At 54.8% G+C, this 14434-nt stretch overlaps 1 protein-coding gene across 1 annotated transcript in view; it reads left to right on the forward strand.

Moving 5' to 3' along the window:
• Positions 1 to 13882, forward strand: part of QSOX2 (quiescin sulfhydryl oxidase 2) — a 45684-nt gene extending 31802 nt beyond the window's left edge. Inside the window, exons 7-12 of the mRNA XM_023227643.1 lie at positions 752 to 886; positions 1109 to 1238; positions 3502 to 3624; positions 4918 to 5068; positions 8781 to 8969; positions 10955 to 13882. Coding sequence (XP_023083411.1) covers positions 752 to 886; positions 1109 to 1238; positions 3502 to 3624; positions 4918 to 5068; positions 8781 to 8969; positions 10955 to 11502 — 1276 coding nt within the window. The 3' untranslated portion in view covers positions 11503 to 13882. The remainder of the gene's footprint in view (positions 1 to 751; positions 887 to 1108; positions 1239 to 3501; positions 3625 to 4917; positions 5069 to 8780; positions 8970 to 10954) is intronic.
• Positions 13883 to 14434: the final 552 nt, after the last annotated feature.

Below are 14434 nucleotides of genomic sequence, written 5' to 3' on the forward strand. Positions count from 1 at the left end.
CCACACGGGGCGGGCACGCAGGGGGCTCAGCTCCACCCTGTCCACACAGGGAGGGCATGCGGGGCTCAGCTCCACCCTGCCCACACAGGGCAGGCACGCAGGGCTCAGCTCCACCCTGTCCACACAGGGCGGGCACACAGGGGGCTCAGCTCCACCCTGTCCACACAGGGTGGGCACACAGGGGGCTCAGCTCCACCCTGTCCACACAGGGAGGGCACACAGGGGGCTCAGCTCCACCTTGTCCGCACAGGGCGGGCACGCAGGGCTCAGCTCCACCCTGTCCACACAGGGCGGGCACGCAGGGAGCTCAGGGGCCTGACTTGAGGGAGGGGCTGACGTCCACCTCAGGCCCCGACTTCCAGATGCCCCACTCAGGGCTGGCAGGTTGTGGGCGCGTCGGTGAAGGCTCTTAGGCATGTTGGAAATCGCAGTCAGAATAAAGCTGATCTTGGCAGATGCTCAACCCAGCTTTACAAAATGCCTTAAGTTCCCCACAAACATAAATGAGTCCTAGTGCTTATGACAAGTGGAACTGGTTATAAATCTGTGGATTTGGTGTCTCCTCTTATCCCCAGGTGGAGGCTCAGCCAGGGCCCAGGCAGGGTGTCGGCTGTCCCCACTGACCCCCAGTCCCCAGTACATGCCTGAAGGATGGATGGGGTGGCCCAGAGCTTTCCTGAATGCCGGGGGCTCCTGCTTCAGGATTTTATAAAGGAGGCTCTTCTCACCTTTGCCCTCCCCTTTCTCACAGCGGGAAGCCTCTGCGGGCCTTCTTTTCCTCTTACCTGAAGTCATTGCCGGATGTGAGGAAAAAATCGCTTTCCTTGCCTGAAAAGCCAAACAAAGAAGAAAATTCAGAAGTCGTGGTTTGGAGAGAATTTGACAAGTAAGTATTCATTTTGAACTGAAGCCCCCTGGGGACAGCGCGGTTAGGCCGAAGGCTGCGTGCTTGCTGGGCGGGCTCACTCAGAAACCCACCCCAGCCGCGGAGGGCTGCTCAGGAGCCCTCCCAGGGGTCCCGGGAGTCCGTGGGGAGGAGCCAGGCCAGGGAGAGGTGCTGTGGAGGGAAAGGTTGGGCATTCCCTGACTCTGCCATGTCCCGTCGTAGGTCCAAGCTGTACACGGCGGACCTGGAATCAGGGCTACACTACCTCCTGCGGGTGGAGCTGGCAGCCCACAAGTCCCTGGCTGGAGCAGAGCTGAAGACACTCAAGGACTTTGTGACTGTCTTGGCTAAGGTTTGGGACGGTTCTGGTCTGGGCTGCGTGTGGGAATTTGGCCCTGCACAGAGTGGGCCCTGGGGGCCATCGGACCCTGCAGGGGTTCCACCGTCTCCACTGAGGTGCTCTCCACCTTGCTTTGTCCGCTCAGGCCTGCGCCCCAACTCATTCCACCCGTTTCCCGAGTGCCTCCTGCGTCCCATGCTGTTCCCCGCACTGGGGCTGGGGCGGTGGATGTGGAGAGAGGCGGGGCCATGAGCCAAGCACCTGTTGGAAAAGCCCGGCTCTGGCTTCCTGGAGAGGAGACGGAGGAGGGAACGGAGGCACACACCTCAGCTGGCTCTCAGAGGAGTGGTGCACAGGGGCTTGAGGGGAGAGGGAAAGGCAGGGGCCGTGCAGATCCGGGTGGGGTGTGCACCTGCTCTGCCAGCCAGGTTCAGGGAGGGGCCCTGGGGGCTTCACACTCAGCACCATCACAAGCACAGATGTGGTGTCTGAAACCACTGAGGGGATTGCCAGGAGCGGGCAGAGATGCAGCCCAACAGAGCTCAGGCCTGGCTGTGCCCAGGGTCAGGCTGAAGAGGACCCGCCAAGGAGGTGGCCAGGTGTAACTCCGTGAGCTCAGTTACTTCTTACTGTCTAAATGACCAGGAGGCTTAGGCTTAAACCATTTCTCTTGCGAAAAATAAGATGCTAGTGATAGAATAATTTATACTCAGCACTTTGGATGGAGTTTACTTACAATGTGATTTGTGAAAAGTACAGGAAACCTTGAAGGGACAGAGGCACCTCAGATGGATGCACGAACCCTGCCTCGGCAGGTTTTTACCCCACGGTGCCATCCAGAGTTCAGAAATCTCTAGCTGGCCTCGTTTCCTTTAAGAAAGTGTCCTGCTAATCTGTCCATCATATTAGCGGAGGACAGTGTGGCTCTTAGTGGTGATGGCTGCCGGCCAGCTAATTCGCTGGAGTCGCACAGCTGTCGCGAGGCAGACCTGCTGTCCTCTCCCTGCTTCTCTGTCTTCCCCCTTAGTCTAGTTAGACCTGGAGCTTTTACACTTGTGCTCTAGGTAACTCCTTAGGCCAGGATATAAATAAGTTATTCTTTTTTTTTTTTCTTTTTTTTTTTTGTTGAGACAGTCTTGCTCAGTCGCCCAGGCTGGAGTGCGGTGGTGCGATCTCGGCTCACTGCAAGCTCCACCTCTCGGGTTCACGCCGTTCTCCTGCCTCAGCCTCCCAAGTAGCTGGGACTACAGGCACCCACCACCACGCCCAGCTAATTTTTTTGTATTTTTAGTAGAGACGGGGTTTCACCATTTTAGCCAGGATGGTCTCGATCTCCTGACCTCATGATCCGCCCGTCTCAGCCTCCCAAAGTGCTGAGATTACAGGCTGAGCCACTGCGCCCAGCTGTAAGTTATTCTTAATATTTTTCTGAAGTTTAGTTGGATGTCCAAAATAAATTTGATACTGGTAAATTAATCGTACTTTTTCACCTACGTGGGAGAGTAATATATTGGACTGAGCTAAAGATGCCGGCGTTTCTGGTCTGGCATCACCACCATGAGCTTCAGCTCGGGTTGGAGGAGCTCTTTGGGTGGCCAGCGTTTCTGGTCTGGCATTGCCACTCGTGAGATTTCAACTCGGGTTTTCGGAGCTCTTTCGGCAGCCTGCGTTTTGCACGGTTTGTGGTGCAGCAGCTGATCAGAGTTCCTCCTAAAAAGACAGAGCCCTGGGATCTTCTCAGCCAGATGCCTCCCTAAGCTGTGTTGATGTCAGCCAGCCTCACGGCCCACACGAGGCCACAGGCAGTTAGCCCCGGCTGCCGGCACCTGTGCACTGCTGCACGCCCTTCACACAGTCAGCGATGACGGAGGGGAAGCCCAGTGGGCAGGCAGGTGGGGTCAGCGCAGCTCCTCGTGAGGAAGGCAGAATAAATCAGCAAGCCCCCGCCAGTTCCATGATGAGTCACACACCGTGACCTTGCCTGTCATCTGGAGGGAGTGAGGCCGTGGGCACAGGTGGGTGAGCTGCAGGCATGGGCTGGAGAAAGGCATGGCCATGGGCGCAGGCTGTCCTGGGGAGAGGCGCTGGCTGGACGCCTGCCCCACAGCCCCTCAGGTTTCCTACCTCCCATCAGAGAAACGCGAGTTCTGAGAGGCCCCGTCCTAGGTTCAGCCCCTCCGCAGATGGAGTTACTTGCCTCGGAGGTGCTGCGCCTGGCGGTGGGGGCGGGCCTGGGTTGGGTCTCTAGCTCTCCAGTGGCTCCTTCCTCGTGCAGCTGTTCCCTGGACGACCGCCAGTCAGGAAGCTGTTGGAGACGCTGCAGGAGTGGCTGGCCAGCCTTCCCCTGGACAGGATCCCCTACAACGCTGTGCTTGACCTGGTCAACAACAAGATGCGGGTGAGCCCCAGAACCCTTGCCAGCCATGCTGCGCCCTCCTTCCCTTGCCCTTAGCTGGTGCGTCTCCCTGCTCAGGGCCCAGGCTCCACTGTGAGGAAGGGGAGCGGCGACTTACTGTCTCCATGACGGCGTCATGGCTACGGCCTCGTGTCTGCCTTGGCAGCGTCATGCTGGGGCTTCAGTTTGAGGACAGCTCACCAAAAGTGCACTGTGACCACCTGTCCTTTGGACAAAATGGGGTTTTCTCAAGCAATGTAGTACTTGGGCTTTTTAAGTTTGTAGTAAGCCAGTCTAATGAAAAATGATGTATTCAGTAAGTGTGGGCAGTCCTGCCAGAGCTTTCCCCAAGACCAGCTGCCAGCAGGTGCCAGTCTTCACTCAGGGGACCAGCACCCCGAGAGGTCCTGGCACTCCGTCTTGCTGTTCCCTCCTTAGTCCAGATCAGCAGCTTCTCTATGGCCCCCAGAGCATTTAGTCACGGGCAGTAAACCCACCATGTGCTTGTCCGACCCCCCCGTGGCCAGCGTGGTCAGTGACACACAGCAGGTCTTTTGGGAATTCTATAAGGTGCACTTATCGTGCTGTGACTTTGCCAGCTTTGTCATTCGCTGGCTGCAGCTGAGAAGCAGACGGTGCTGGGCTTCTTGCCTGAGTCTGTCTTCCACCTTGACTCCACTCTGAGCTCAGGGTCGTGGGCGCACCCTCTCACGTGACTGTGACGTATGACATCTCCCTTGAGCGCGCGTCCTGAGCTCAGGAGTCCTTAGGGAGGGAAAGGTTGATGAGACAGAAAACCAAACCGAATGGAATCTGCCCAGGGCTCACAGCCCTCCCAGGCCAGCAGTCACCCGCTCCGATGGCCACCCCATTGCTTCTCCAAAGTGAATACACCTTGTTTCTTCTGGCTGAGAATTATTTGATGGTTGAGCTTTTTTATGTTGTTAGTTGCTTTTTCTCTTAATACTGTCCTTACAACTAATTCTAATTTAAAAGAAAAGGTGAATACTTTTTAATGCTTAACATTACTGGTTTATCAGTGTACAGAAGAACTCTCCCTTCTCTTCAGAGTGGCTTGAGAGCTCCTTTAGTAAAGGAGACCATTTCCTCGTTTATTTTATTGAATTTGAATTTGCGTACGGTAGGAAGGTAGGAGGCACAGATCTTGTGTGTACAGTTGATACAGCTTCAGTAAACCACACCCCCATTAACCACCCCCCCAGTCAAGAAGGTATCTGTCGACTGTTTTTAATTTCAACAATTATCTTTTATTCTTTGGGTTTTTTTTTCCCCCAGATTTCTGGAATATTCCTTACTAATCACATAAAGTGGGTTGGATGTCAGGGAAGCCGAGCTGAGTTGAGGGGTTACCCGTGTTCTCTCTGGAAACTGTTCCACACTTTGACTGTTGAAGCCTCAACCCACCCAGACGCCCTGGTTGGCACAGGTAAGCTGTCCCTGTACAGGCCGGAGGGGCCGATGGACTGCCTAACACGTTAACCCAGCCGGTGTGTGCGAAGGTGCGTACTGCTGTATGTGAGGCAGCGTGTCTCCAGGGCACCAAGGCAGGGCAACTGCACTTCAGACTCTGCCCACAGGCAGCTTACCCAGCCAGGGCTGTGGCTGCGGGGGCACGAGTTCCCCTTGTCAGAACTCACAAGGATGTGCGTGGCTAACCTGCAGGAAATAAACCATGGAGAAGAAAGGGAATGCTGGCTGGGAATTTTCCTGCAGTGTAAACTCCCTGTTTTTTGCTTTAAAAAGACAGAATAAGTGAAATCTATTTGGAGAGGTGTTTTCATTATCAGCTGTTGCATAACAAATCACCCCGAAATTTAGCAGCCGGAGCTTCCCATGGTGATGAGCTCACAGTTTCTGAGGGTCGGGCATGGCCTTGTCTGGGTCCTCTTCTTCAGGATTGGTCAGGCTGCAATCGGAGTGTCAGCGGGGCCTGGGGGGGTGTCACCCGAGACCCACCTAGGGAGAGTGGATTCCCAGAACCCTCACGGGGCAGAGAGCAGGGCACACCTCCTTGCATGCGGCTTGCCTAAGGCCCTGAGCTCCGTGCTGGCTGTTGACTGCAGACCACGCTTAGGGCCTCTCCGTGGGGCAGCTCACATCATAGCAGCAAGCCTCATCAGCGAGCCAGTGAGAGGGTGCCCATCCGAGGATGACACTCTGTCACCTCTGTCAGATGCTGCTCATTAGTCACCAGGCCCAGGCCACTCGCAAGGGGTGGACATTACAGGAGGGGTGAGTATAGGTGGCGTGATCTCTGGGGACCGTCACGGAGGCTGCCCACCGCAAGGGGTTAAAACCTATAAAACTTTGAAGTTGGATTTAATAATTTTCAATTACTAGGAAATAGATAAAATGAAATTTTCTGTCCTTTACAGAACACTAAAGTATGTATTGGATTTTTTATTCCCTCTGAATTTTGATGTGTGTGTGCCTCTCAGTTGAAGCAGTGATTCAGGTTCATTAATGTTTACTTTAAAGCCGAAGTGGAGTCTTGACTCACACAGTTCAATACTCTTTCCAGTAAAATTCTCAAATTCTTTTACAGTTATTTTTTTACTACATAACAAACTAACCTAAAATGCTAGGGCTTAAAGCAGCCACCGCTGTGTTTGCTTATCATGCTGTGGGTCAGCAATTTAGACTGGGCTCGGCCAGGTGGTTCTTCTGTGAGTTGCTGCTTGGGCTCACCTGCGTGTCTGCCTTCATCGGGTGGCAACTGGTCAGTCCAGGGGACCTTGGAATGCCTCGTACTGCTGAATGTGGTTTCCCCCGCAAGTAGCACCAGGTTCAGGCAGGACCCCCTGAGAGGCCTCAGTGTGGAGTCACATAGTATTACTTCTGCCATATCCTGTTGATCCAGCCTAAATTCATAGTGGGATAAATAGATCCCACCTGTTAATGGGAGAAGCAGCAAAGTCACATTGCGAGAGAGTGTCCTGGGATGGGGGCACTGTAGTGGCCATCTGAAAATCTACTGTTTTGGCCCTCCTCAAGGTGACATTGGATTACTGCTTCTCGAGGGTCTGGTTGGGGGAGAGGGTGGGTTTTAACCTCAAATCCTTTTCATAATGATACAGAAAAAAAGAGTAGTATGTTTTGGGGAGAAATGCTGGGAGCCGTCCAAACAAATGGAAATCAGAGCATCCACACTGCCTGATCTAACGCCCAGCCAGACCATGTAAACCTGATTCTGGGCCATGCACAAGGTTCACACCTGTAATCCCAGCACTGGAGGTTGCAGTGAGCCGAGATCATGCCACTGCACTCCAGCCTGGGCAAAAGCAAGACTGTCTCAAAAAAAAATAAAATAAAATAACTGTCTCTGAAACACGAGGCTGAGTTAGGAAACCTCACGTTTACACATGGGAAGTTCTGGTGAGGAGATGAGCTGACATGCCATCCCCCTTTCCATCTGCCCTGATCACACGGGCACACGCAGGCCTGAGCCGACACGCCGTCCCCCTTTCCGTCTGCTCTCATCACACGGGCACATGTGGGCATGAGGAACGGCTCCTTGAAGGCAGTGTGGGTACAGTGTTGGCTGAGGGAAGAAGTGGAATGACCAGGGTATTTGATTGTGAACTATGCTAGCACCGGGCCTAGTGTAGTGGAATTGTAAGAGCAGCGTGATGGCAAAGCATACCGCTGACAAGACCCTCAGCGCTCCTTCCTCCCATCAGCATATTGGAAGCAGCCTCCAGGAGTAGCCTCCTGCCAAGAGAATTGGGTCAGTGGCGACCACAGGATTAAGTCTTGGAAGGTTTTTCTTCTCTTTACTGTATGTTTAAGCCCCATCTAGTAAAATGCCTGCGAAGGCCTCTAATCCCCCCACAGGTAGAGGTTTATGGTTCTTGTCCACTTTAAAGATTAGGGTGGCCCCATGCTTGCGGTGATGTGGGGAAGAGGGAGGGGGATTACGTGGAGATGCAAGGCAGATGTCCGTGGAGCCCTCCCGGCAGGAGAGCAGGGCAGACGGGCCAGGTCACGGGGCCGGCCTGAGACACCGCCCCGCTGCCTGTGGACACACTCACGGCCAAGGAGGAGGTGGTCTGCTCTACTCTCACCTTCTCTGGGTGAAATAAACAAGAAGTGTCAGGATTAAGGATGGACCAGGACGCTGAGATCTGGGCCTGCACGCAGCTGTGCTTTGCAGGGAGCCACAACAAGCGTCAGGCCTTCGCGTGTGCGGGAAGCTCCCCCAGGGCCTGCTGTCCATGAAGACGGATTCATTCGCGAAAGCGTGTCTTTCTTTAATGCTGACATGTAATCTGTTTTAATCTCATGGGTCTCCTGTCTGTGCATTCAAGCTCCCGTGTCGGTCGTCTGAACGGGGACTGCCGAGCCCTGCCCTGTGCTGCCCCCTTGGTTTTCTTAGGGGTTCCCCTTGGGTGCGGTGCTGGCCACTTCCTGCCGCCTGCGGGCGGGGCTTTGCTTTCCTGAGATGCGCGTTCATTCACAGCATCTGCGCAGGCACCCCGGCCTGTCCACGGCTGTTTTTAACGTTTGGTGGCACAGACTCTGGCTTGTGGGTACACCCGTCCCTGTGCCTGCCCACCCGCTCCACATCCTCACGCCCGTGGCTGGCAGCAGCCTAGAGTCACTTCCTAAGGCCGTGTCCCCACTTGGGCTGGTGTCCTGCAGGGCTTTCAAACACGACAGCCACAGATTTAGAATGAGTAGTGTCATTGCCTTGGCACCAGCCTCTGGGAGTTACTTGTAGGGCAAGAGAGACTGCACCCAGCTGGCAAATCCCGGGGAAGAACCATTGCTTGGCACTGCGGGCGTTCTGGCACAGACGGCCGGAAGCCTGGTGGGAGGTGCGAGGTGCTCCTGGAAAGGCTCCTTGGGGCCCTGGCGGCCGAGTCTGTGGCTCATCCTGGCACGTCCACCCTCTGGGCTGTCCATGGTCGTCGTGTCTCCAGACACTGCGGCACCCGTGGGCACGTTGGACATCCTGGCAGGTGCTGAGTCCTGGTCTGTGCCCACAGCCTGAGGCCCCAGGGAGACATGAGGTGGCTTCCCGACACGTCAGGAGCAGTTTCCCCCAAGGCTCTCTGGACAGGCGTGGGGTCAGGTGATCCCCACGCACCTGCCCTTGTCAGCATCTGCCCTTGTCAGCGGTGTTTCTTCCCCTGCAGGCTTTGAAGACGACCCCCAGGCTGTGCTGCAGACGATGAGGAAATACATTCACACCTTCTTTGGGTGTAAGGAATGTGGTGAGCACTTTGAGGAAATGGCTAAAGAATCCATGGACTCGGTGAAAACCCCAGACCAAGCCATCCTCTGGCTTTGGAAGAAGCATAATGTGGTGAACGGCCGCCTGGCAGGTGAGAAGCCCCTGGGCGTAGGGGGCTCAGCACGGGCGGAGGGAGGCCCTGGTCCTGGGACAGCACGGATGGCACGGCTGCGGTGGGGCTTGTCCCTGAGCTTTGCGGCCTCGTGCCACCCACTGTGCTGATGGGATCAGGACTTGGGTGGCTGGGAGCTGCCAGAGCCACAGCCTTTCCCAGGCTGCTTCTGTCCCTGGCTTTCTAGATGGTTCTCTCACTCGGGGGGGCTCTTGGACCCTTGTGGAAATGGGTGTGGCTCTTTCTGCCCCCGTCAGTGCCCACTGGTGCCCGTTAGACTCTGAGGATGTTTTTGACTCTGGAAAGCTTGGAACGTGATTAATTTTTGATGAGGAATTTTAGTAGTATGAGAATTTGTTGTCCAAACATAAACCAAACCTCTCAAAGTGGTTTTGTTAAAAAAAAATGATTAAATAGAGCACATGTATTTTCTCAGAGTCAAGTACTTCAAACTGTTCCTAAATCAGTGGCAGATTAAAATTAGGCTTAAAAATAATTCCACTGAGAAATAAATCTTAATAGAGATGAATAGAAAATGCCACTAAACTATTGGTTTTTATTTAATCCACTGTATTAGAAAAACATATTACAGCTGAAGCACTAAAGAAATTGGTTTTTCTTTGGCCTGAGCCTGACTGCCGGGGCCGGGGTCATATGGCGAAGGCACCGCGTGTCTGTGGGATTTGTTCCCTCGGTCAGCACAGCTCCTCCGCCTCTCCACTCTGGCAGCCTCTGCATCGCCGCTGCCCATGGAGCTCCGTGTGCTTTCCCCGAGCCATCGGCGCTGAGGCAGTAGGACCAGGACCCTCACCAGGCCTGCCTGGACCTGGAGCCCCTGCTGTTACCTGTGGCCCCAGCCTGCATGTGCCCCCACCACTCTAGTCATGAGGCTGCAGCAGAAAGGGGCCTTACAGCCCAGTGTGACTGTCCCTCCCGAGATTCCCACCCCACCCAGTCCCACCTCCAGCCTGTGCTTCGAGACCCAGGCTCCTGGGAGGCCCCTCGGAGATCTGCCCAGGGTCTTCTGCCCAGGACTTGCGCCTTACTTGACAGTGCTTTGAGGCTCTGGCAGCTTCTGACCAAGCGCCGCTGGTCTGTGCTTGTCCCCTCTGGCTTCGTGTGCAACACCTGGCACCGGTTAGCAGGATAGGCAGTCAGTGACTGGCCCGAGTAGAGCATCTCTTGATTTCAGGCAGGTGTGAACTCCCCCAGACAAACGTGGTTGCGTTTATGTTCACTTCTGGAAGCTCTCTGAGGGTGGCCGGGCGTCAGCAAGTCGGCTCGCAGGGGCTCCGAGAGTTGGGAGGCGCCGTCTGCCACGGCTTCTGCGTGACGGATGCCTGTTGGGCCCGGGAGTGAGCAGGTGTCACTTTGGAAACGAGTTTTGGAGATCTTGAAGGGATTTGTAGTCTGGAAAGAGCCACTGTATCTGAAGTGCAGTGGAAATTCATTGCTGCCCCGCTGCCCTTTCCCGAAGGTGCACCTGAGGCCCACTGTCCATAGAGCCCAGGTGGCCGGGGCACTGTGGGTAGTGTTCCTCAGGTGCACCCTCGGGAAAGGGCAGAGGGGAAGCAGTGAGGGGAGGGGCACACAGGCAGCACTGTGTGGACAAAGGCCTCGAGGTGAGAGCTGCATGCTCCGTTTTGGAAGCAGAGTGCTGGGTGGTTTGGGACAGGTGCGGTCTGGGAAGTGGCGGAGGCTGAGCTTGTAGCGTCCCCTTACTTGCAGGCATGGGAACCGGCAGAGGGGAACACATGCGCAGGGGCCTGCAGAAGCAGGATGTTACCTGGGCCGCACTGCAAGGGAAGGGTGGTGGGAAGGGCAGGGAGGGAGGCCTGGCAGGACCCTGGGCCGGGGCAGCGGAGGCCCGTGGTGGGTGGGAGTGGGAGTCCGGTTGCCTCACGCTGCACGTGGCTCCACAAAGCCCCCTTACCTCGGGCTCTCCCGCTTCCTTTCCTTCCTAGGCCATCTGAGTGAGGATCCCAGGTTTCCAAAGCTTCAGTGGCCCACTCCGGACCTCTGCCCAGCCTGCCATGAGGAAATTAAGGGCCTGGCCAGCTGGGATGAAGGCCACGTGCTCACATTCCTGAAGCAGCACTACAACCGCGACAACCTCTTAAACACGTATTCTGCAGACCAGGCGGATTCCGGTGAAGGAGGAACCCTGGCCAGGGGTGAGGAAGAGGAGAAAAGACTCACCCCCCCAGAGATGCCCCATGGAGACCGAGACGCCCAGAGCGTCCGTCCACCCAGTGCCCTGGGCCCCAGGCCTGCCCTTCCAGACAGCTTGCACCACAGCTTGGACGTGAAACTCCAGAATCTGGATGGGCCCGGGGCCCACAAGGAGGTGGGGGGCGCTGCACCCTTCCTCGGGGTTGACTTCTCCAGCCTGGACATGAGTCTCTGTGTCGTGCTGTATGTGGCCTCGTCCCTGTTCCTCATGGTGATGTACTTCTTCTTCCGGGTGAGGTCCAGGCGGTGGAAGGTCAAGCACCACCACCCGGCCGTGTGAGTGCCCGGGCGCTGCCAGCCATGGCGGAAGCTCCCTCGGAGGCAGCCCTGCCCTGTGCCACCTGCAGCTTTAACATTTATGATCAGGGATTTTATAAACATGTGGGCCTGCTTTCACGTCGGATGGCACCTTTTGGCTTCCAAGTCCTGGTTTTACAAACGCTCTTCTAACAAGGGAAGAACACGGGGTAATTTTGTGGGGATATTTGCATTCCTGGCATACTCAAGTCTGTTCATGCTCCTTTTGCAGGTCCTACAGCAAAAAGACTTCGGTATTTTTACTCTTCTAGATCTAAAAAAGAGGGTGGGGAGTCCAGGCCAAATAGTGTTCCCCACACACTTTTATGTCGTTTCCTCGACTCTGCCTCATCCTGCAAGGCCTTCTTTTTGTATTTGGAGAAGAACCTCGCCCGTACCCCCCCCCCGCCCCCGCCCCCCCCCCCCCCCCCCGCAGCACCCCCTGCACCCTCCGCTCCCCTCGCCCCCCTCCGCTTCCCCCGTGCCCCCTGCCCCAGGCTGCCAAGTGTTTTCCTTTAGTCAGGCGGGGACAGGGCAGAGCTCCAGGGACTATCCTGTGCTTGTGGCTGCTTCCCTAGGGCAGGCTCCGGAGGGCTCTCGGTGTTTCACGCCAGATGTGGGGAATTCAACGGGGGAGAAGCCACGGAATTCTGTGGCTGTGCTGCATTTCAGAAAATAACCCCCAGAGGCCTCGGGCAGTGGACTTGGGGGTTGGAAGGATGGCGGCTCATTTAACCCTCAGAGGCCGTGCCTTTGTCTATCTGGTGACAAGAGAGAGGCAGGTAAATGGGGGCCATTTGGCCGCTGGTCCCTGGAGGGCAGCTCTGGGATCAGTGGGCAGTGCTCAGAGCAGAGGCCCCTCTGTTGGGGGGGTGGGGAGGACAGCGGTCTGCCCTTGGGAGCACAGGCCCCAGGGAGACTTCCAAAGCCCCCTGTGTTGTCTGCTCGTCACCCAGCACGAGAGGCGCCTGCCACACACTCAAGCATCTCACTCTGGGCCCGTGGAGGGGCGGAGGTGGCAGGGGCCTGCACCACCAGGCTTCTTTGCCTGAAGCTGTTTTGGGAAGGGTCTCCACCCAGGCCCTGATCTCCCAAGCTTTGGTCATGATTTCTTTTACCATTTCATAATTTTAAACATTGTTTTTAAACCCAAAACATTTAGTGGTCAATTGCCTCTGAAGATTTAAACAAATACACTATTTCTGGGAACATTTATATTGAGATTCTTTGTGGCTATTGGTGTGTCTCACAGGCAAAATTTGATTTGGCTAAAATAGACTCTCATGTGTTTGTGTGCCCGTGTGTGTGTGTGTGAGAGAGACTTTGACAGTTGTAAGTATTTTTTCCGCTTTGCCTACTTTATGTTGTGTACTCCTGTGTTTACTAACGAGTTGATCACATGGATGTATTCATAAGACCCCTGTAATATTGATGTGATTGTTGCCGCTTAAGAAAAAAAGTCAACAGCTGATTCCTTAAACAACTGTCACAGAATGGCTGGGCTGAGAACGCTGCGCAGGGCCCTGCAGCTGGTGGCAGAGGTGTCTGCTGGGAGGGGTGTGTGGTGGGAGAGGTGTCTGGTGCCTCAGCCTCCTGCTTCACGTCTCTCACTCGAGAGCTGCTTCTGGTTTCACACTTTTTAATCCCTCTGTGCTTTAGCAGCCGTGACCTTGCCTTCATTGCTTCATCCAGTACAGACCTGGGTTATTGAAGAAACCAGAGTGTTTCTCTTTCAGTTTGAAAACCAGGCAGGTTTACACATGGGTTTCAGTGTATTTGCCTTTGAACCTTTTAAACTAAACTTTTGCCTCTTGGCTAGTGTTGAATATATTCAGCTGGGGTGGCCTGGGGTGACCTGGGATGGTGGTGTGGTTTACCGTAACGTCTCCAGCTTCAGCCTTTCCAGAAACCCTTGTGGAGGGCAGGGTTGGCTGCAGGCTTCATCCTCATATTGCAGTTCGAGGTCACCACTATTTGGGGGACAAGCTTGCGTCCTGCTGAGGGGCAGGATTTTCAGCAGAGTGTCAGTGGTGGGGCTGGGCCATTGTGGAGGTGGCCTCGGGTTGTAATGCCGTGCCCAGACACCTCGTGTGGCCTGTTCAGAGCTGGATGCCGCCTTTAGGCAACGTTTAGAGTCTATTTTCTGAAGTCTTAAGTATTTTAAGAGGTATTGAGACTAATGAATATAATAGTTCAGTAATTTAAATGCTTATTTATTTTCAATGGAAGGATTTTTATTAAAAAGAAGCAAATCGACATGGAAATGTCAGTGAAATTTCTTACCCACAAGGAAAGCGAACATTTTGTATTTAAATAAACTATGATGTGCACATTTTAATAAAGAAATCTGAGATTTGAAAAAATGGTGATTCTTTTGAAATGTGAACCAGCGCTACCAATGGGAGTTGTGGTAGAGGCGGTGGGGGCGGAACGGACCCTCTTTCTGTTCACGGACTGGACATCTGAAATCCTACAATTTATTCTGTCGAAGGAGACAGCCCAAGGGTCAGATGGAAAGTGATAGATGGAAATCAGTGATAGAGCATCTCCCTGGAGCTGATCTGGGGGAGACTGTCACAGGACAAGACCCTTGATTTTACACAGATTAAAGGGCAGCTGGATGCACGTAAACGACACACTTCAAAGTGCACGCGCGGCAGCCCAGCCTGAGGGCACCTCAGAGGAACCTAGCCTGTGTCAGCGGCCACCCTTCTGCTTCCTGGGTTTGAGTGTCCCGCTAAGGCTGAGTTTGTGGTGCTCTGTGGGGTGCCCTTGACCCCTTGTTTTCTTCTGCCCCACCCCCACTTTTGTTGTGCCGGTGGGGGCGGGGCAGTGGTCTCCAATAGCCTGGTCTGTGGCTTTGGAGGAGTCCTGTTGGCACCTCCCTGGCCAGGCTGTGCAGAGGCTGGCAGGAA

Source organism: Piliocolobus tephrosceles, chromosome 14 (genome assembly GCF_002776525.5).
Source record: "Piliocolobus tephrosceles isolate RC106 chromosome 14, ASM277652v3, whole genome shotgun sequence".
In the NCBI taxonomy this organism is placed as follows: domain Eukaryota; kingdom Metazoa; phylum Chordata; class Mammalia; order Primates; family Cercopithecidae; genus Piliocolobus; species Piliocolobus tephrosceles.